Raw genomic sequence first — 21,409 nt, forward strand, 5'->3', positions numbered from 1 at the left:
CATCAAGACGGTCCTTGGATGGGAACCTCCTGAACACAAATGCTGCAAACACTTTGACCAAAAATCCCTGGTGGTCCTATAATGGCTTAAGACATAACTCCAGTTCCAACCCTTGGGAAGAAGGGAGCTGAATCTAAATGGCTGGCTCTATCCTCTCCATCTCTTTGTTTGAAACCCCCAAAGGCTCCTGAGGAGGACAGTACTATTTCTCCTAGAAAAATGGATCTGGGGTACACGCAGGTGTTTTAAGCATGAAGAATTCTTCCAAAGCCTTTTAATGGTATCTGAAAAAGTGGGAAAGCACAAACTTGCTATTTTTCTCCCTCAGAAAAGGCAGAAGCACTCATCCAAGTAGGGCATCACACTCAAACTCTTTATTTCAGAGTTTAAGTTGAAAACTAGTAAGAGAAGAATTTAAATAGATGGCTTCAAGTCACAAATATTTCATACGCAAGCAATTGTGCTGCCTTTCATAAGAATTTATCTTAGCTGTGAAATCAATTGTTGCAGACTTAGTTGACAAAAATATTACCAAACCATATTCGATTTCTGTCTTGGCGTGGTTGGTGAATGGAATAAAACCAAAGGGGCAGACGGTTTTGGTTCTGCAATCCATCTGCCTCCAGGCTCCTTCTTGGAATGTTTTTCCCCCTCCTCTCTAGTCTACCTAGGGCTTCCTAATGGTGCTATTTCACAACCAGAAAGATGCTCATAAAGGGAGAAGATGCGGTAGCGAGGACTAGGAAACTATTGCAATGTGCAGGGTCAGAACATACGACAACAAAGAGCTCTGCAGTGACAGCCTGGACCAAGGAAGACAACAGCCCAAAAAACAAAGTTCTCTGATTCAAAGATTTGGATTCAACCACTTTCAGGATATAACTTGCCCTTTATATTAACTTGCTAAACATGTATTCCTATCCAGTTCCTAGACAGGGCATGTGCACGGTTTATCTTCCTAGATTTATAGAGGGAAATAGACATATTGTGAACTCACAATCAATAACTCTGCAAAAGTCCTCAAGTCTCTGTCTCATCCATGTGAACTTAATAGTTCTAGCAGATAAAAGAAGAAGTCGCAACTCAGGACCGGAAAACTTAAGTCCTGTCTTTCGGCTCTCCTCCTCCCTAACTTCTTAAAAGCTCTGTATATTAGAGAAAGCCTGAGATTTCTTAACACTTTGCTACAACTGAAGAAGAAATGCAGATTTAGAAAGACTGGTGTAGATATCTACAAAGCACTTTTGAATAACAAAAGGTAGTGAGAACAGAGTTAAGACTGCATTTATAATAAAATATCTATTCTGTATTTTTTTTTTCTTAATCTCATGGAATTCTGTTCTATTCATTCAGCAAAACCCATTTTTACAGCTTGTACATAACTGAAAATTCTCAGGTTCTTCCTTTTTAAAGAAAGGTTTCTTTTTGGGCTTCCGCTATTTTCTCTAAGCTTTTAAATCTATATTTTCATTATCAGCCCACTAAGATCTGAGGTTCCAGGCTTCCAGAGCTCACCAAAAGAATGCTTTCTTTCTACTGACAACTGGCATTACTTATATCTTCTCCATATAACTGAGGAAAACATTTAACATCCATCCATTCATTCATTTGTGCTACTGAGAGCCTATTCGATGCCAGGCACTGTGTTAGGCCCTCAGGATGAATCAATGATGAAGACAAACACAGCTCCTCCCTCAGGGAAAGAAGTCCAGCAGAGAAGACAGACACTGAATACATTACTTCATTTTTAATTAATTAATCATTTTTATAAAACTAGAAAGAAAAGTAAAAGTAAAAAAAATGCAATAAAAAGAAAAAAGTACAACATCCTCTTAACACTCTGCGTTACCTAATTTCTGCATGTTTAAGTGTTTCTCACAGCAGCATCTCTGACACCTGGTTAATACCAGTTTACTTGGGCTCTCCTCTGGACAATGCATCAGATGGCAGTTGGCCTCATATCTGGTGGCATTTTTTGAAACTAAGAACAAAGTATGGGGGAAAACCAAACCTTTATATCCTACTAAAGTTACAGAAAAGGTACAATGTACTGGGTAAGTCATTTGACAGTCATAAAGAGTTTTCGCTCTTAAGCTGATTTTTATTTTCTCCACCAGGTGCTCTGGTTAGAGGATATTACAAACACCTCGTGTGGACAGATGGCCCACAGACATGCCCTAGACAAATGTAAGGTGTCACACACTGCATTTTCTCAACTTGGGCTGGTTACTGACTGAATCTTCATCTGACAAAGGAAAATCTTGAATCAGAGTATCCAGAAGATAAATAATTCTCATTTAGTATTCTGTGAGGCAAGAAGTAATGTCTTAAACATCATTTTGACAACAGTGGAGTAAAAAGAAAGTAATTTGTCCCGGAGTCTTGTATATGCTCCATGATCAAGCTTAATTGTGGCTCCTTACACAGAGTTTCCTTTTCTAGACCAAAATACTACATCTTTTCACTCTATTAAAATACCTATAAATATAAGCCTCCACTATCCCTATTTATGGAGGAGTAATTCCTTCCCTTTACACAAATATTTGATACTCAACCATCTCCAAAAGAGACACTTCCTTTCAAAAAAAGTTGTGGAAGACCACCTTTTGCCCAAGATATTTGTCTAATCAATCGCTTCTGCAAACAACTTAAATTCTGAGAAGTTAAGTACCTGGTGGAGGAAATAAAAATCAGTTTGAGACATGGAAGCTTCATAGACACATCCAAACTTCCTGAGGGACTGAATTACTGGGCTGACGGCTAGGGTCCACGGTCTCACGGTCTCAGGGAACATTTAGCTCAATTGATATAACGTAGCTTGTGAAGAAAATGTTCTACATCCTACTTTGGTGAGTAGCATCTGGGTCTTAAAAAGCCTGTGAGTGGCCGTCTAAGTTACCCTACTGGTTTCACCCCATCTGGAGCAAAAAAGAACAAAGAAAACCAAAGACACAAGGGAAAGATTAGTCTAAAGGACTAATAGACCACAACAACCACAGCCCCACTAGACTGAATCCAGCACAACTAGATGGTGCCCAGCTACCACCACTGACTGCTCTGATAGGGATCACAATAGAGGGTCCTGGACAGAGCTGGAGAAAAATGTAGGACAAAATTCTAACTCACACACACACACAAAAAGACTGGTCTGACAGAGACTGGAGAACCCCCAGGACTATGGCCCTTGGACACCCATTTAACTCAGTACTGAAGTCACTCCTGAGGTTCACCCTTCTAATTGAAAAAATTAGGCCCATAAAACAAAATGGGACTAAATTGGCATACCAGTCCAGGGGCAAGATGGGACAGGAAAGCTGGTAACGGGGAACACAAGGTTGAGAAGGAGAGAGCGTTGACATGTTGTGGGGTTGGCAATCAATGTCATAAAACAATATGTGTAATAATTATTTAATGAGAAAGTAATTTGTTCTGTAAATCTTCACCTAAAGCACAATTAAAAAAAAATCAGTTTTGAGAGTGAAAATTCTGACTCCCAAGTGACTTATCCAGTTCACTGTAGCTTTTCTGTAACTTTGGTAAGATATAAAGGTTTGGTTCTCCCCCATGCTTTATTCTTAGTTTCAAAAAATGCCACCAGATACAAGGCCAACTGCCATCTGATGCATTGTCCAGAGGAGGGCCCAAGTAAACTGGTATTACCCAGCTGTCAGAGATGCTGCTGTGAGAAATTTAATATATTAATATAGCCATAAAGGTATATGAATGGAAAACTTGAGTCCAGTTCCTTTCCAGCTACTGAATTGAAAAATATACTGCTCAACAATAAGAATAAAGAGCTATTCTTTTCAGAATGCGTAAAGAGCACATACTTGCTATATCGCAGTATTATTTGACATTTATTGAGTGTTGACAATGTGCTACGGACTAAGTGGAACAGTGAAACATCCTAAAATCATTTTCTGTAGGAATGGGGTAGGGGAGGGGAGGAGGGAAGTTGGAACACTTGGTAATGTTGATAAACCATATCCCGAATTGAAGCTAGAAAGCAGTGTCAAAGAAAGAATGCCTTATTTTAAAAGAAAACAAAGCTCCACAACCCAAGGCGCACTTAGGAAACACCATGTGGCTGCCCTACAAGCCTCCTGGACAGAAACAGATCTCCCCTGGCTACCAGAGCTGACATACCTTGAACCAAATGGGCCTTAGCATGACCTTAACACTGCAGGCCTGCCTGGGGAGAACAAAGACTGACACAGTGCAACCATTATCTAGACACAGTTCTACCAGAGAAAATGTGGCATTTCCAGCAAAATCAGGTGGAACAAAAACCGGGGGAACGTTCCAATCCTTGATTTCGACCGTGCCACAAAGAAGTCCAGGAATCTTTTAACTTAGATTTTTGAAATGGTTTTGTGATGCAATCCATGTGAGAACACAGTATTGGAACGTATCGATCTCTGCAGGTATCTATGATGCCCTCCCTCAAAGGCACAGAGGAGGGCTCAGGAATGCATATTCTTACCTGGAGTTTATGTAGACTAAATCAGTCTGTGTGTGACACTCACTCTCCTCCAGTGCTGAAGTCATTGCTACTGTGATAAGTCCTTCCATTTACAAAAATCTTAGCACAAAACACTGTTTAGAACGGCTCAAAAATCTGGTCACCAGCCTCATAAATATCATGTTAATTCATCAAGCCACTTGAAGCTTTTTAAAAGATGCTAAATGTATCAGTTCCCACACGCCTGATGATTGGGGACTACAGAATAACTGTTTTAAACTTTATAGTGGAAAGCTGAAATAGCAACTGAATGAGCACTTAGGAAAAATGCAGCAATACAAGAAGTAATGGCTGAAGTAGTTTTTCAGGAACTGTGGCAAGGGTACTGGTTTGTTCCAAAGCAGGGCTTTGAAAACGAGACTGAAAGCATTCCACCGAAATTTGTAAGACCCGACAGCAAACTGAAACACCTACAAAGCGAGATCAAAAATGTCTTCGTTTCTGTTCTTTTAGGAGCAATTCCAATTAAAGCCAGAGGTGTAATTGTTATTAGTTAATATATAAACTGTGGTGTCAGAAACACCCCTAGCTCAGGAGACATCAGACCTGGGTTCTAATTCTGGCTCTGTCATTAACTGCTTTTGTGACATGGTGAAGGCATTTAACTGTTACAGCTGTCAGCTCCTTAACCTGTGTGGTGAGGAGGACAAACAAGGTCATCTCTAAGTGAATCCTAAAAAGCTGTGATACTTTATACTTATATTACTGCCAACTCCCAATGTTCACATAGAAACTCTTATCCCCAAGCCAGGGGATCTCACATGGGGCCACTGAATGGATAAATAAATTGATTCGAGACACTCTGCCATGGAAGACAGATATGAGGAATACAAAGTAGTGGAAGCATTTAGAAAATCTCTTCTAAATTAACCAAGGAGAAATTCATTTAAAGGTTGGGAAAAAGAATGCTTTTTTTTTTTTCTTAAGTGATTTTGTCTCAAAAGAAAGAAAAAAAATGGAACATAAGCTCAGAATCCATGTCTAAGTGGTGAAAAGAATATAATTTAAGTATAAAACCCAGTGCTGTTGAGTCTGATAGAGTTATTTTAAGCATATTGGCTTTTGATAGACATATGGTTTTCCCTCTGTGTAGAAAATGAAAATACACAAACTTACATGCATAAGGCCAGTTCAGTGAACTCTATAGAAACAAAAAAGAATTGGTCTTATTTTTGTCACTAAGAGTTTGCCTTCGAAGTTAGCACCTTCTCATCCAGGAGAAGCTGACAAAAGATTTATCAAAGTACCGTTTCCACCCATTTGTTTGGACTAATACTATTCCCTTCTTCTGGTATTCCATTCTATTTCCTCTCTACCAGTCATGTCAAGGCCTAATGAGGGTCACCTTCTATGGTACTAACTCCATTGCTTGTGGCTTAATCCTACACCCTGTGTTACTCTAGCATTTACATTCTGAAATGGAATACACTATCATGTAATTCAGTTAAATGTCAGCTTTTACACTACAACCCAGTTGTTTCATATATAATTTCCTTACAACTAGACTCACTTTTCTTCCTTTTTTCATTCTTCATTGATTTCTTAAAGTTTATATCTTAGGATCAGTGAATGATGAATGTTGTTGTGACATTCATTGGTCATTACAAATGTCATGAAAATAAGATCACATGTTATATTGCATTTAGAGTGCCAGCACTGACATGCAGGGCTGAGTATGCAGACATGCTTAATAAATGCTTTAGAATGAATAACAGAACAAGTATTTATTGAGAGAATTAGAGAACGAGATCTGTCTCTAACTGGTTTATAAAACATTCATGTCTAAACGTACAGTGAACCACAGTTCCAGGTTCATGTTTATTACAATCTTCACCACTGGGGGTAGTCAGGAACATAGTTTTGTGTTTCTACAATCTAATGGCAGCAAGAGACCACTTCATTGAAATCAAAATGGCAGAAGAGAAACTTTTAAAACTTTTAGAAAACCATTATTCTAAATGCCTAAGCTCTCTCAAAAATGAAAGACATCTCTTAAAGAGTCCCCCCTCAAAACAAAACAAAACAAAACAAAACAAACCCAACCCAACCCAGAGGAAATACATCTATTACCACTTTTGCCACTGGGTGGAATTGGTTCTAAACCAAAAAGCTTGGATTTTAATGGCCACAAAACAACAGGAAAAAAATCTTGGAATTTATACAAGGGCTGGGACTTTGCAAAGAACGAACTAGAAAAATAAAATAAGTCCACTGCCAAGGAGAGATGACAGGCAAGTATATACTGGTCTGGTCACAAATGAAGAGAGCATTAGTGAACTGAAGACAGAACTAAAGAAATCACCCAAAATGAGGCACAAAAACAGATATACAAAAGAAAGGCTTAAAGACACGAAGAACAGGATAAAACAATCTAGTGTACATCTAAAAGTAATTCCAGGAGGAGAGACAATGAAAAGTCAAAAAGAAAATGGCATAGTTTTTCAGAATTTACGAAAACCACGTTTTCTTAGATTTAGGAAGCACAATGAACCCCAAGGAGGACACATAAAACAAAACACAAGCATAGCAACATCATAATGAGACTTCAGAACATCAAAAACAAAGAGATATTAAAATCAACCACTGAGAAAAAAAGATTATTTATAAAAAGGAGCAACAATTAGCATGACAGCTGACTTCTCAAAAGCAGTATGGAAGCCAGAATACAGAGGAATAATAACTTTAAAGTGATGACATAAATTATCACTATATAATTTAATATCCCGCTAGATTATTATTCAACAATAAAAGTAAAATAAAGATATACTCAAGAAAACAAACACCAAAATGAGGGCCCATGAGTTGGAATCAATTTGCCAGCAACTAACAATACCACCAACTACCAAGTAGCATCCATTGATGGAATTCCTAAAAGGTGTACTTTACTGTGAAAGAAAATGAACCAAAATAAGCACTTGGAGTAAAGAGGGAAGGTGAACTCAGAAATTGGTAGACATGTTAGTAAACCTAAACAAGCATTGCCTATATGAACCAATCACAATATTGGCTAAGGTGGTAAAAAAAATAGATGGAACTCAAATACTGGATAACAATAACAGAGAAAACCAGAGGGGCTCACTGGAGTTAGTGTTCTAAGGTCATTTTGGACAGAGAGTAGAGAGGCTAACTTTAAATTTTAAGTCAAATACGAATGTCAAAAATATTAAAGAGATGTCTAAAAGAATAGAAATAAGAGTGTGCAACTTCCAAGCCAGGAAAAACGAAAATGAGGCTGAATTAAAGGAAAGGAAGGCTGGAAAAGAGGGGCAAAAGTATAGTAAAGCAAGTTAAAGAGACAGACTAAAACAAAATGTTCAAATCAAATTCAAACGCATTAGTAGTAATAATAAAAATGTAAAGTGGCTAAACTCATTCATTAAAAGAAAAAGATTTCACACCAGATTAAAAACAAATATATCTATATGCTATGATAAGAGACACAATAAAAATACAAAAAAAGAAGGCAAAAGGAAATAAAACGATATACTAAGCAAATATTAACCAAAAGAAAGGTAGTATAGCTACATTATTGTTGTTGTTGGGTGCTAGAGGGTTGATTTCAACTCATAGTGGCCCCATGTGACAGAGTGGAGCTGCCCCACAGGCTTTCTAAGCTGTAATCTTTACGGGAGCAGAGCGCCAGGTCTTTTCTCCCTCAGAGCCTCTGAGTGGGTTCGGTTAGCAGCTGAGAACTTTAACCATTGTGCCACCAGGGCTAATTAAGATCAGATAAATTTTAAGGCAAAGAACACTATTAGGAATAAAGAGGGCTGCCACAAAATTATTTTTAAAAAGTGTCAGTGGGAAGATACAACAACTCTAAATTTATATGAATCTAGTAACATCAATTGGCCTCAAATACATAAAGCAAAAATTAAACTTAGTAAAAAATCCAAACTCACAATCATAAAAAGAGATCTTTAACATGTCTCTGATAAAGTGATACTGTTTATGGCTTCTATCTGTCTCCCTGCCAACACCCTTCTCTAGAATGTGATCTAGAATGAATAATCTTTTTTTGCCAATTTTATTCACAGACGTATTTTAAACCCATAGAGCAGTGCCTGGCACAGAAACAGGCACCTAATATATACTTGTTGAACGTCTGACTTAACCAAGGTGGAATAAAAACAGTAACTATAGAGACTGAATGACACAATTAACAGGCACAACCCAACTGACTCTCGTGGGACCTTGCACTCTCAAATTAGCTAATGTACGCTCTTCGCAAGCACACAAGAAGTATTTATAAAAATTCACTATGTACTAGGCCATATTGTCTGACCATAATACAATTAAGTTAGAAATCAACAACAATACGATAACATTCCATGCACTATAAAATGTGAATAAAAAACCAAACCCACTGTCCTCGAGTAGATTCCAACTCATAGCGACCCTACAGGACAGAGTTCCCAAGGAGCGCTTGGCATATTCGAACTGCCGACATCTTGTTTAGCAGCCATAGTACTTAACCACTACACCACCAGGGTTTCCATAAAATGGAAAACATACTTCTAAATAACTCATAAGTCAAAGAAGAAACCAAAATGGAGATTAGGAAATGGAATTGAATTACAATAAAAATATTGTGTTTCCAAAAATATCCAGAGGAAAATCTACAGAGTTATATGCATATCCAAGAAAAAGAAAAGATAAAAACTGATTGGCTAAGCATCTAAATTAGTAAGCTAGCAGAAAGACCAACAGAGTAAATACAAAGAAAATAGAAGGAAAGAAAAAATGAAGAAGAGAGAACTGAAATAGAAAAATAAATAAATTAAAAAATATATATAAACATATATATATATATTTTTTATATGATAGAAGATTGGAAAAAAAAAAAAAAGCCTAAAGCTGGTTTTTTCAAAATAGACAAAACTCTGGCAAAAGTTACCATGGAAAAAGAAGATAAGGCTTACTCTTAGGAATGAAAAGGGGTCAAATGTTCAGATACTACAGAGATTAAAAAAAAAGAGGGAATTATGAAAGATTTGATGCTAACATATTTAAAAACAGATAGGATTGACACTTGCCTAGAAAAAATATCATTTACCTAAATCAAATCATGAGAAAAATACAAAACCTGAACAAATCTATACGGTACTCATTGAAGAAATTAAATCACTAGTTAAAAGTTATTTACCAAAAATACCCACCAGGGCCAGGTGAGTTCTACCAAACATTGTGATTACTTCACAGTTAAACCCTATCTTACTCAGACTGCTCCAAAGAACACTGAGGGCCTTGTCCTACCTGAACGCATGAAGCTAACAGAACCTTGATATAAAAACCAGGTGGGGTCAGCACAAACGTCCAGGCAAGACATTTAAGTGCTAATCTCACTTATGAACACGTAACAAGCCTAAATAAAATCTTAGTAAATCTAAAACAGGAACATACAATAAATAATAAAACACCAAGACTTAGCTCAGGTTAATCCCAGGAGACCAAGAATGGTTTAACATCCTAACGTCCTACACCACATTAGCAGGTTAAAAGAAGAAAAATCATAGAATCTTCTCTGCAGAGGCAGAAAAAGCATTTGATAAAATTCAACACCCAATCATGATTTACAAAACAAAAGCTTTAATAACTAGGTACAAAAAAGATCTGATATCAGGTGCCTACCAGAAAGTACTGGACTATAGAATTTTAAAACCCTTCTCCTTAAAATCAGGAACAAGACAAGGGTGCCCCCTTCTATTCAACATCATACTGGAGATCCCAGCCAGCACAAAAACAATTTAAAGAAATCAAGATGCCAAAGGAAAAGACAATGGAAAATGATCTGACAGGAGTCTCTTCTGAAAGTGGCTGAAGAGTTCAATACCTTTGAGAAGTCCAGGATTCCAGAATACCCAGACTCCTAGAAGCCCAGAGTTGTCTTATTTTGGTGACTCTGGCTCTTTTTAAAATCCACAGCTGTACTTCATCTAAAGACATGCTCTACTGCTGTCTTATTTTTACTTTGCACCAAGCCCTTTTATAACCTACACTTTTCAGGGTAACCGAAGATTCAAATTGACTTTGACTTCCCGTGTGGTAGTCAGGAGTCCCACCCCCTTCGTCCAGGCAAGAAGGCTGAGCAGGCCTCTGAGGATTCCCTCAGGGCCTCCCAATCCTCCACTGCCCCGAGAAAGGTGTGTAAACAGTAATGAGGGTGGCCCTCGTACCAAAGACTCACTACTGCTCTCTCCAGAAACCTTCTTATCCTTACCATCTTCAGTGTTTTTTGCAAACTAATACCAAGGCTTTTTTAAATCCCATTTTAGTATTTGGTAGGGGAGCTGTATTTAATTTTCTTTCCCCTTGATTCCTTAAGTGCCTTGCTCTTGTGGGTTTTCCAAGTATTTCTGTGCAATGAGTCACGCTGAGCAACTGACTGGGAATGTAGGAAGAAGTCTTCTTCTCCAGCTATTCTGATTTACTCTGTGGTTGACCCTGGGCCAGTCCTTGAATCTAATCAAGCAGCTTTGCTCGTTGCTAAATAAAGGTAAAAGGAGGTCTGGAGGAAGGGGTTAAAATTAGATTCCACCAACTAATGATGCATTCTCTTAATAACTAATAAAAATTAGTTAGCTTTATCCTATAACATTTCCATTTGAAAAAAAATCTCCTTGCCTAGTGGTGGCCTATTTACAACTCTCTGTCTTGTCCTCCTGGAGGCCTGGTGGTTAACCATTTGGCTGCCAACCAAAAGGTCAGCAGTTTGAATTCACCAGCCGCATCTTGGAAACCCTACGGGGCAGTTCTACTCTGTCCTCTAGGGTCGCTCTGAATCAGAATCAGCTTGATGGGAAGGGATTTTTTTGTTTGCTTTTTCCTTGCCCTCTGTTACCCCTCCATATGTTTATTTAACTTTACTTCTGAGTTTCAGTGAACACCTACAGCACTCCATAATGATCAGTTTTGATGTCACAGGTGAACAGCAGTAAGAAACGCAGAAGTGAGAGTTAAAGGAACAGCAGAATTAGACCCAGAAGTCCTGACATAAATTCCAGCCCCCCCCATGTTCTAGTTTCATGATCTAAAAAAGTAAAGTTCTCTGAGCCTAAATTTTGTAAAATGACAACCACATACACCACCATATCTTTTTAAGTCACAGAGCTTTTGTTAATAAAAAAATCAAAGATAATCAATGTGGACAATGCTTTGAAAAACTGTAAAGTACCATATATTATACATACTAACTGTGTAATTCTATCCACTGATGTAAGAATTTAGTTATATATATATATGAAGGTCTTATTTAAGTGATTTCCTTCCATGCTGAACAGATACTGTTAAAACTGTAACTGAATAATTTGTAAGTATGTAAACCATAAATTCAGCACAAGGAAGACTCGACGGTAATAAAATGTAGCTTAAGAATGGAAGCATGCTGATTTGCGTGCCTGTTGGAAAAGCAGAGAAATAAACTAATTCCTACTAGATGATCCCTCTTATTCTAAATTTTAAGCCATAACTCATGGTGGAGCTAAAAATATAAAATAAACAAAAGGAAAACAGAAGTGTTAAACGGTTTTGAGGTGGGACCGAAGGGGCTACTCTGGAACATGTAGGAATTCAAGGGAACAAAAGTCTGAAAACAGAAACGGCTTCATTTTCTTACCTCTGCTCCGTGTTAAAAAGTGCAAAGATGTGCTTGCTAGACATAAAGCTCTTTTCCACATCCCGAACTTTCAGGTTATCCAAGGGAAGCATGTATTTCTTTTCTTTTTCCTATTAAAAGAGAGAGAGAGATTGGCTTTAAGAAACGATCTTAAGGCATGCCAACAGCAACGTAACACCTGAGTTGGCTAAGACCGACTACACAATTGTGATATATCACACGTATTTGATACCAGCTACCAAGTACAATTGTCTGAGATAGGAGACTCCAGGGATGCTCAGCATGTGGGTCAGAAGAAAGGAAGGGCTCTGTGACCGAGAACACACGCGGTCCTCCGTTCTTGCCCCCTCGTGCGGGCCCCTCAGATGTTTTAAAACATTAGTTCGATATTAAGAATTTAGCCATCTGTTAATATTTAGCAAAAATGTTCTGGTCCTAATTCAATGAGAAATGCCAGATGGATTTCATTGCATATTTTATTTGCAACCTCGGCAGTTTTGATAGCCAGTGCTGGCAGGGGATGGAAGCACAAGGACCCTGGTATCAAATGCTCCCTGTAAACTATGATACAGCACTGAAAATACTTCCCTAGTTTGGGTCTAGAATAAAATATGTGTCCAGAAATTGTTGAGCTCATTGGGTTGAAAAGAATCCATTAGAAGTAGACTGATACAGTAAAACCTGAGACAGCCGGAAGCTGTGTAAAGCAGAAACCTGTTAGAAAAGGAAAACTCAAATATTTTCATCTAAACTCAGCGATAGAAAAGTGGTAAGACTGCACCCTGTCAGAGGCAGAAAACGTGCAAGACTCAGGAAAGCAGGGCAGTCACAGTGTTTCAGCTCTCACTGTATTAACTAAAACAAGTTCTCTTTTGAAATTAACTTTTTTTTTTTTTTTTTTAGGAAGACAATGGATATTGGAAAGATAAGGTCTGAAAACGGAACCAGACTCATTTCAGTAAAACATATTGGATGCCAAAGAATTATTAGAAATATTGACTTCTAGGGACAGTCCAGGGACAATATTACCATGTGTATAAATGCCTAACTCTCAGGATCATAGGAGAGAGTCAAACACTTGGATTCAGAAACCTAGTAAGCACTTATTGTTGTTTGTTGTCAATGAGTAGATTTCGATTCATGGTGACTCCACGTTTTACAGAGTAAAACTGCTCCATGGGGTTTTCTTGGCAGTAATCTTAACGGAAGCAGATCACCGGGCCTTTTCTTCCACAGTACCACTTGGTGGGTTCCAACTGCAAACCATTAGGTTATCAGTCAAGTGCAAACTGTCTGCAGCACCCAGAGACCTCGAATACCTATTGTTGTTATGTGCATTCAAGTCAATTCAATTTATGGTGACTGTGGGACAGAGTCAAACTGCTTCATAAGGTTTCCTAGGCTGCCATCTTCATAGGAGCAGATCACCAGGTCTTTTCTCCTGTGGAGCTGCTTGAGTGGGTTCGAACCACTGATCTTTCAGTTAGCAGCCAAGTGCTTAACCCCTTTGCCACCAGAAACCCAAAAAACCCAAACCCCTTAGCACTGAATGGATTCTGACTCATAGCAACCCTATAGGACAGAGTAGAACTGCTCCATAGGGTTTCCAAGGTGTGGCTGGTGGATTTGAACTGCTGCTTTTTTGGTTAGCTGCAGAGCTCTTAACCACTGCACACCCAGGGCTCCTTCATTACCGATTACCAGGCGCATTTTAGCATGGACCTTGTTACATGGGTCGTCCTTTGTATGGCCTCAGGCTATAGCTCTGGTGCTGTGCCTGAGAGAGAGCAGGACTAGACTCCAGGGGAAAGCATGGAGAATTCACCACAGTTCTAATAAGCAACTATTAATGCCTATCACAAATGTGTGCACTGCACCAACAGGCTTGACATAAGCCTTTTTGTCCTACAGCATATAGAGCACTTTCTTGAGAATCTGTGAAGGGGCTCTGCAGCATGGAGCAGAACTCTTCCATGCTCCCTAGACAGGTTGTGGGCACCATGTTGTATGCAGGCCCCATAGAGAATATTTGCAGGGAACATCACTGGCTTTGCCACTTCTTATTGCCAAATTAAGCAGGGTAAAGTTGGCAAGAGCACATTAGAATAGCTAAAAGGTGGCACTCTACTTGACACAAAGTAAGGCAGAGTGAAACAGCTGAAAGCTGGCTGGAGAACAAATGGCTGCCTTGGCAAATACTATCTTCAGAGAAAAGAAAAAACAAAACAGAAACTAGATGGGAATGGGAGAAATGTAAGAAAAGATGGAAAAGCAAAGCACTATAAAAATGCCAATATTTCTTGTATACAAATTAACAGTATATTAGCAAACACAAGGGTATCCCCAAAGAGCCAAATATAGAATTTAAACAAATGAAGTATCATAGTTGAGTTTAATTTGCTTAAAACAAATGTCAGACTATTTTAGGACAGAATTCTAATAAGCAAGAGCCTAGACTGAATGAAAATCTATCCAATGTATAATCAAATAAAAATGCTTGAGACCCAGGGAACATTTTTTTTTTTAATTGGACTTTTTTCAATGCCCTAAATTTAAGCAGCTGCATTTTTATTCTCATGCACCATCCTATTCAACCTTCGAAATGATGGATTTGCCTTTTAATGGGAGATCTGTGTTTCATTGTAAAGATGGAACACAATGTCCTTGGCTTGTTTTCTACAGAAGTAGCCTCCCTTCTGTACTGCATTCTTGAGCATATAGCGAAGACTGAAAATCCAGCGTTCAGACGTTAAATACTGGAGAAATGCACACATATGCACACAGGGAACAGAAAAAATACAGTTTCCATTTCCAAGTACTAAATGTCATTTATCCAGGGTTCTGAAGACACATTGCTAGATTATTGCATAACAAAGAGTTTGAGGCTGACAAGGAAAGAAGAAAGAGAAGATAGATTTGTTTAATTAAAGTTGTAAGTCAAATGGAGAACTAGAGACAGCAGAAACTGTAAGCAGTGAAACAGGATATCATGGGTATTTCAGAAATTCCTGTTGATTTGGGGAAAGAATGATGCTGTGCTTAAAGAACATCTTGAATCTGAAATAACTAAAATCAACAAAAGAAATGAGGAGGAAAGAGGATACATAATTCATAAATGGCCTCCTATCTGGTCTCCTTGCCTCTAAGCCCGCTAACATCTCCAGGTTGGACAATTTTCTAAAACTACTCTGTCAAATTCATTATAATCCTTCAAAACTTTCAACATCTCACCATTATTTATAGGAGAAAATCCAAGGAAGTCCTTAATGTGACATTTGAAACACCTACACAATTGACCCCACTGTGATTTGTCAATGATATCTCCTCTATTCCTCCATAAGAAGTCTCTCCTTCAACCAGATACATCTATTTACAGCCCTTGAACGTACCTCTGTGTCTTTACCAACAGTCTTCCCAACTTGAGATACTCTTTCAATGCCTCCCTACAAATCAATATTTATTATTTAGAGTCCGGCTCAAGCTAGAACTTCTGTGAAAAAAATTTTCCCAAGCTTCTAACTGTCTTTCTGTCCCATCCCCAGTGTCTCTTTCCTTCAAGTTCATATTATAGGTATTGTTTATTTTGTTCATTTTGAATTTAATTTTATATATGATGTCCTCATCTTATAAATGCTTTCCATTCAAAAACCTTTGTGGAGGTTGTTCATTTGGGACTCAGAACGCTCAGCCAAGTTGGTTGTTCAAGTAGGTTAATTTGCGAAGAGAAACAAAAAGTGGAGGATATTTTCTACAATATTTATAAACAGACAAGAAACAAAATTAGATATTTTAAACATTTTATCTTGAATAGATATTTTGGAGGAAGCACTTGTAAAATTATAGAGAAATATTTTTTTAAAGGACATTCGGAAAGGAATTTCTGAATATTTTCAAAAGCTTCGGAGGCTAATGGCACCGACTTCACATCAGTCTTTTCTTCACCTGTAAACACGGCGCCTTCCCTTTTCTTTCCCCGATAGGAGGGTCACCAGCACTGTTTGCATGGGAGGTCCACGGTGACATTCTTTGTTCAAACTGAAAGGTAACATGAGAGAGCCAATATTGTTTCTCTGTAGAAACTTGGCAAGAGTTAGACGAAAGAGAAAAAGGATAGGCCAAAAGAGGCTGCATCTATGCATGAAAGAGTGTGGTCTGGGGTAGAATTAACTGAACTATGAGAGAGAAATCAAGGTGGAGGGATGTAGGAATTACGGAATGGCCACCCTGTGTGCTCGTCTATCTTGAAAGGCAACAAAAGAGTTAGTGAGGGATAAACTACAATGGCTAGTGTAGTGTTGGATGACGAAGTTTACACAGCATATGTTATAAATCATTTTTTAAATTGACTTGAGAATGTCTCATATCCAACACCAAGTGTTGAGTAAGATACTTGACAGTCACATCTATTTGAGAATCAAATAAAAATTCTACTAAAAAAAAAAGCTGTGTAAGATGCTTCCCCAAACCGTTACAAGGTTTAGGTGATCACCATGTTTATTTCTATCTTTGTTTGTGTTGCTTTCACTTTCTAGGAACATCTTCTCTGGAAGAAGGTGAATCCTACCTAACCATTGCCATCAAGTTGATTTCAACTCATGGCAACCCCATGTGTGTTAGAGTAGATCTTATGGAAGTAGATCGGCAGGCCTTTCTTCTGAGGTGCTCTGGGTGGATTCAAACTGCCATGCTTTGTCACCTTGGAATTTATGTCAGATGACACTTCCTCCATGAGGTCTACTCTGATTACCACATGTCATAGACCTCTTTCTTCAACAGCTCTCAAATTGTCCACAGATTTTGTTGGAGGCTATTTAGTATACTATTTCTAATTTTTGTTCAGCTAGCCTCTTCAAGAAGGAGCTCTGGTGGCGCAACAGTTATGCGCTTGGCCGTTAACTGAAGGTTGGGCGGTTCAAACTCACCAGTGGCTCCGTGTAAGAAAAGACCTGGCAATCTACTTCCACAGAAATTACAGCCTGGGAAGCCCAGTGGGATAGTTCTTCTCTGTAACACACAGGGTCACTATGAGTCAGAATCAACTCAACAACAACAACAACAGCTTTTTCAAGTAGATTGGCATCTCCTTGAGGGCAGGGATCACTGTCATAGTTCTTTTGTGTTTATACCTATCAGTTACTATGCTGTTGCATGCACAGATATTGCTTAAAGAACAATTGATTCATTGTCGATAATGTATTACAAATAAGATTCCAATATGGTGGGTCTACCTATACTGTCATGTTAAAAATTCTCTAACCAGCTGTGATAGAAAAACTTATTTTTAATGCTTCAAATATTGATTTTAAATGAACTTACAGCTTTCTGCTTAGTATCATGTAGTTTGTTAGGTGAAGTTTTACTAACCTAGGCCAATATACCTGATTTGACTTAAACTAACCTCATGGCCTAACCATATGAATGTACTGTGAAAATCCAATATACTTCAAAAAAATGTTTTAAAAAAGCAGAGATTTTGATCTTAAGAACTGACATAAATTTTTTGAAAAGGATAAGGCAGAGAAGAGAATAAAGAAAAACACATGAAAAAGCCAGTAATGGCACCAAATTTGTTTTTCAAATATGTGATATTTGTTACCCTTCTTCACAGGCTTGCTCTGACATTTTAAAGCATCATGTGGATATTTCTGATAAACAATCAGAGTAGAAATAGGTTCCATGCTCCTGAAAACAGCCAGGAGCCCTGGTGGCGCAGTGGTTAAGCGTTCGGCTGCTAATGAAAAGGTTGGCAGTTGGACTTCACCAGCCACTCCTTGGAAACCCTATGGAGCAGTTCTACTCTGTCCTGTAGGGTCGCTATGAGTTGACATCAGCTCCACAGTAGTGGGTTTGAATGCTGTGCTTCATTAGAGCACAGACTCCTAGTTTTGACCGTCCCTGCTCTGACCCTTGCATTATAGCGTTCCGTGTGCATCCTCCACGGCTGCTTTTACCATACTTGTACTCCGAATGTGTCAAACGTCTCTTCGCCTTCTGAGAGACGTGGCTTGCCCTCTCTTGGAGCTGCACGTCCACGGGCAACGAGTGGAACACCCTATGGCACAACGGCACCAACAACATGCACACACCGCCCAGGTGGTCCTGCTGTGCCACCCTAGGGAGAAGGGGCTGAAGGATTTTGCCACTCAGCTTTCTCTCTCTGTGGTCTGGGAATCCCGCTGTGTCATCCTCTGCTGTTGGGTCTCTCCTTCCTGGGTGGTGGTGGGCTCCTCTTCTTTATTCTGGAATTGGCTCTCTATTAAGGCAAAACTGACCAATCCCCTTGGTAGGTCACAATTACCCTATCACACAATCACCTGGGTGGGAGTTACCAAGATCATGGCTAGAAAGGCCACGCACAGAAGTAATTAATCGCACCTCAGACTCACTAAGAGTTACGTAAACACAGAAATTCATCATGCTCCCCATTTCCACCTCATTGTCTGGGATGACACTGTATTGTCCGTCATTGTTGTTGTTGCTTTAGTTGCCATCGAGTCAATTCTGACTTACGTGTGCAGAGGAGAACTACTCCATAGGGTTTTTAAGGCTGTGACTTTTGGAAGCAGGTGGCCAGGCCTGTCTTCTGAGGCACCTCTGGGTGAATTCAAAATGCCAACCTTTTAACTAATAGACGAACACTTAACTGTCTGCACCACCCAAGGACTTCTATTGTCTGTCACAGTAAATTCACACTCCTCAATGCAGGCCCTGCACCAACCACGGGACTCCTGCTTCCCAGGGAAGTCCATGCTTTTTCACATTCCACATGGAACACATGCAGCTGTATCTTCTGTCTTTGTCTCTATTATTTCCTCCACTAGAAATTCCTCTGCCTACCTGCCACTCCACTTCTCTGTGCCTCAAAATCCCTGCAAAAGATTACATACCTAGCTCAGACTTAATTTGCTTTTTTTCCTCAAATGTGTGATAGGTCTCATATTTCTGTCTTCCTTCCCCATCCCACTTGTAAACTGTCTTTTTTTTTTTTTTTTTAATCAGTGGAATCATTTTTCAAAAAAAATTTCTGGCACCAAAGCGCAATACAGGAAATAGATTAAAATGCAGAGCTCCTCGAGATGAAGCAGGGCTGAGGCTATCAGAAAAACCTGTCCACCAAGACTCACCCTGGGGCCTTGCTATTGCCTCTGACACACCCCCAAGAAACGTGGCCGGAACATGCACGCACTACTAGTACAGGCCTGGTTGTCCGATCACTGTCCACAGTCTGGTGCACCGCTGGCCTTGTTCTCCAGGTGTTGCCACAGTGCCAGGGTCTGTCCTAATCCCATGTCTGCTGGAGCCTGATGCTTTGCTCATTCCTTCAGGTCTCCTACATCAAGCAGCTCCTTCTCACTCCTGCGACTTCTAACTGAGGAAACATACCTCCCAGAACTACAGGTGTAGTTAGTCTAACCCTTCCAGTTCAACCTCTGCCATGCCCTGCCTACCTGCTTGGGCACTGTGATGTGCCCACCTAAAACTCACCCTACTCTGCAGAGCTCTGGAGCCAGCAGAAGCTTCTGCCGTGGCCAGGCACTGCACTCAGACCAGCTGAGACCCTCCTCCACCATTTCCAGATTTCCTCTACCAATTCCTTACACCGTAATCATTATGTGAGACCTCACCAGCACTTGTGTACTTGGTTTCTACTTCATTCCTTTGTACTTCTGTCTTACTTTCTAACAAGCTTCAAATGGAGAAGAAATGATGGAGAAAATAGAACAAGGAGAGCTACAGAGTGGAAGTCCCCTGCCAGTTAAAGGGACACAAACTCGCCATCTTGGACTACAGTCACCAGTGAATGCAGACACGGAGTATGAGAGGGCAGCTTCACGGAGCTCCCAACAGGAGACAGAGCACCTGGTAACCAGGGATACATGTTTAGCAACCCCTCACCCTTCTGCCCTGTATGCTGCCTCCACAAATTCCCCATGTGGGAGAGACACAAGCTCACTGCCACCCCAGGTCTGCCCAGCCCCCAACAGCCTGCTCCTGCTGTGCCACTTTTTTTTCTCCTTCCCATTTTTCTCCCTCCCAACTAGCCCCGTGTGCCACTTCCACCCCTTCCTGACAGGCCACACCATGGCGCTCAGCTAGAGAGCCACAGGCACACCGCTATTCCAGGTCTGCCTCCCACCCACCCACCTGCTCTTGCTGCGCTGTTTTTTGCCTTTATTTTCTCCTTTTGCCTTTCTTCCTCCCACCTAGCCCCATATGCCACCTCCACCCCGGGTCTACTCCACCCCCACCCACCAGCTCCCGCTGCACCATTGATTTTGTTTCTTTCTCTTCTTTCTCCTTCCCACCTAGCTCCACACATCACTTCCCCTTAATTCCAACCAGCCCTGTGGTTGTTATATTCCTATCTTCTGGTGGCTGGTGCTGCTCTCTTTCTATTTGTTCCAGTTATAGGGTGAATGTTTTGATTTGGGCCCTATATTCTTTTTTGCGTGCATTTATTGCTGTAAACTGATCTCTGAACACTGCCTTTGCTGTGTCCCAAGGTTTTGGTATGATGTGTTTTCATTCTCATTTGATTCTAGGAATTTTTTTTTATTCCTTCTTTGATTTCTTCTATTTTCCAGTGGTTTTAAACAAGGTGTTATTCAGTTCCATGTATTTGATTTTTTATCCTTGCCCTTCCTGTTATTGATCTCTGCTTTTATGGCATTGTGATCAAAGAGAATGCTTTGTATTATTTCAATGTTTTGGATTTTTATTGAGGGTTGTTTTGTGGCCTAAAATGTGGTCTATCCTGGATAATGTTCCATGTGTGCTGGGAAAGAATGTATATTTGCTGCTGTTGGGTGTTCTATACATGTCTGTGAGGGCCAGTTGCTTGATCTGGGCTGTTAGACTTCTGTCTTTGTTGAGTTTCTTTCTGGACGTTCTGTCCTTTACCAAAAATGGTGTGTTGAAGTCTCCTACTATTATTGTGGAACTGTCTATATTTTCAGTGCTGTTAGAGTTTGTTTTATGGATATTGCAACCCTGTATGTGGGTTTACAGATATTCATTAAGGTTATGTCTTCTTGGTGGGTTGTTCCTTTAATCACAATATAATGTCCTTCCTTGTCTTTTATGTTAACTTTGCCTTAAAGTCTATTTTATCTGAGATTAGTATTGCCACTCCTGCTGTTTTTTGGTTACTGTTTGCTTGATCTACTTTTTTTCCATCATTTTATTTTAAATAAATGTATGCCTTTGTGTCTAAGGTGTTTCTTTTGTAGACAGTATGTTGATGGGTCGTGTTTTCTTACCCATTCTGTCAC

At 39.5% G+C, this 21,409-nt stretch overlaps 1 protein-coding gene across 8 annotated transcripts in view; it reads right to left on the reverse strand.

The window, feature by feature from the left end:
- Window positions 1-21,409, reverse strand: part of DNM3 (dynamin 3) — a 735,481-nt gene that overhangs the window by 178,066 nt on the left and 536,006 nt on the right. For all 8 annotated transcript variants that reach the window (XR_007516879.1, XM_049881209.1, XM_049881210.1 and 5 more), the window contains one exon: window positions 12,138-12,247. Coding sequence is in view for 7 of the 8 variants with exons in the window: in XM_049881209.1 (XP_049737166.1) it covers window positions 12,138-12,247 (110 nt within the window). In the remaining variant the exon portion in view is untranslated. The remainder of the gene's footprint in view (window positions 1-12,137; window positions 12,248-21,409) is intronic.

This window comes from Elephas maximus, chromosome 3 (assembly GCF_024166365.1).
Source record: "Elephas maximus indicus isolate mEleMax1 chromosome 3, mEleMax1 primary haplotype, whole genome shotgun sequence".
Taxonomy (NCBI): Eukaryota; Metazoa; Chordata; class Mammalia; order Proboscidea; family Elephantidae; genus Elephas; species Elephas maximus.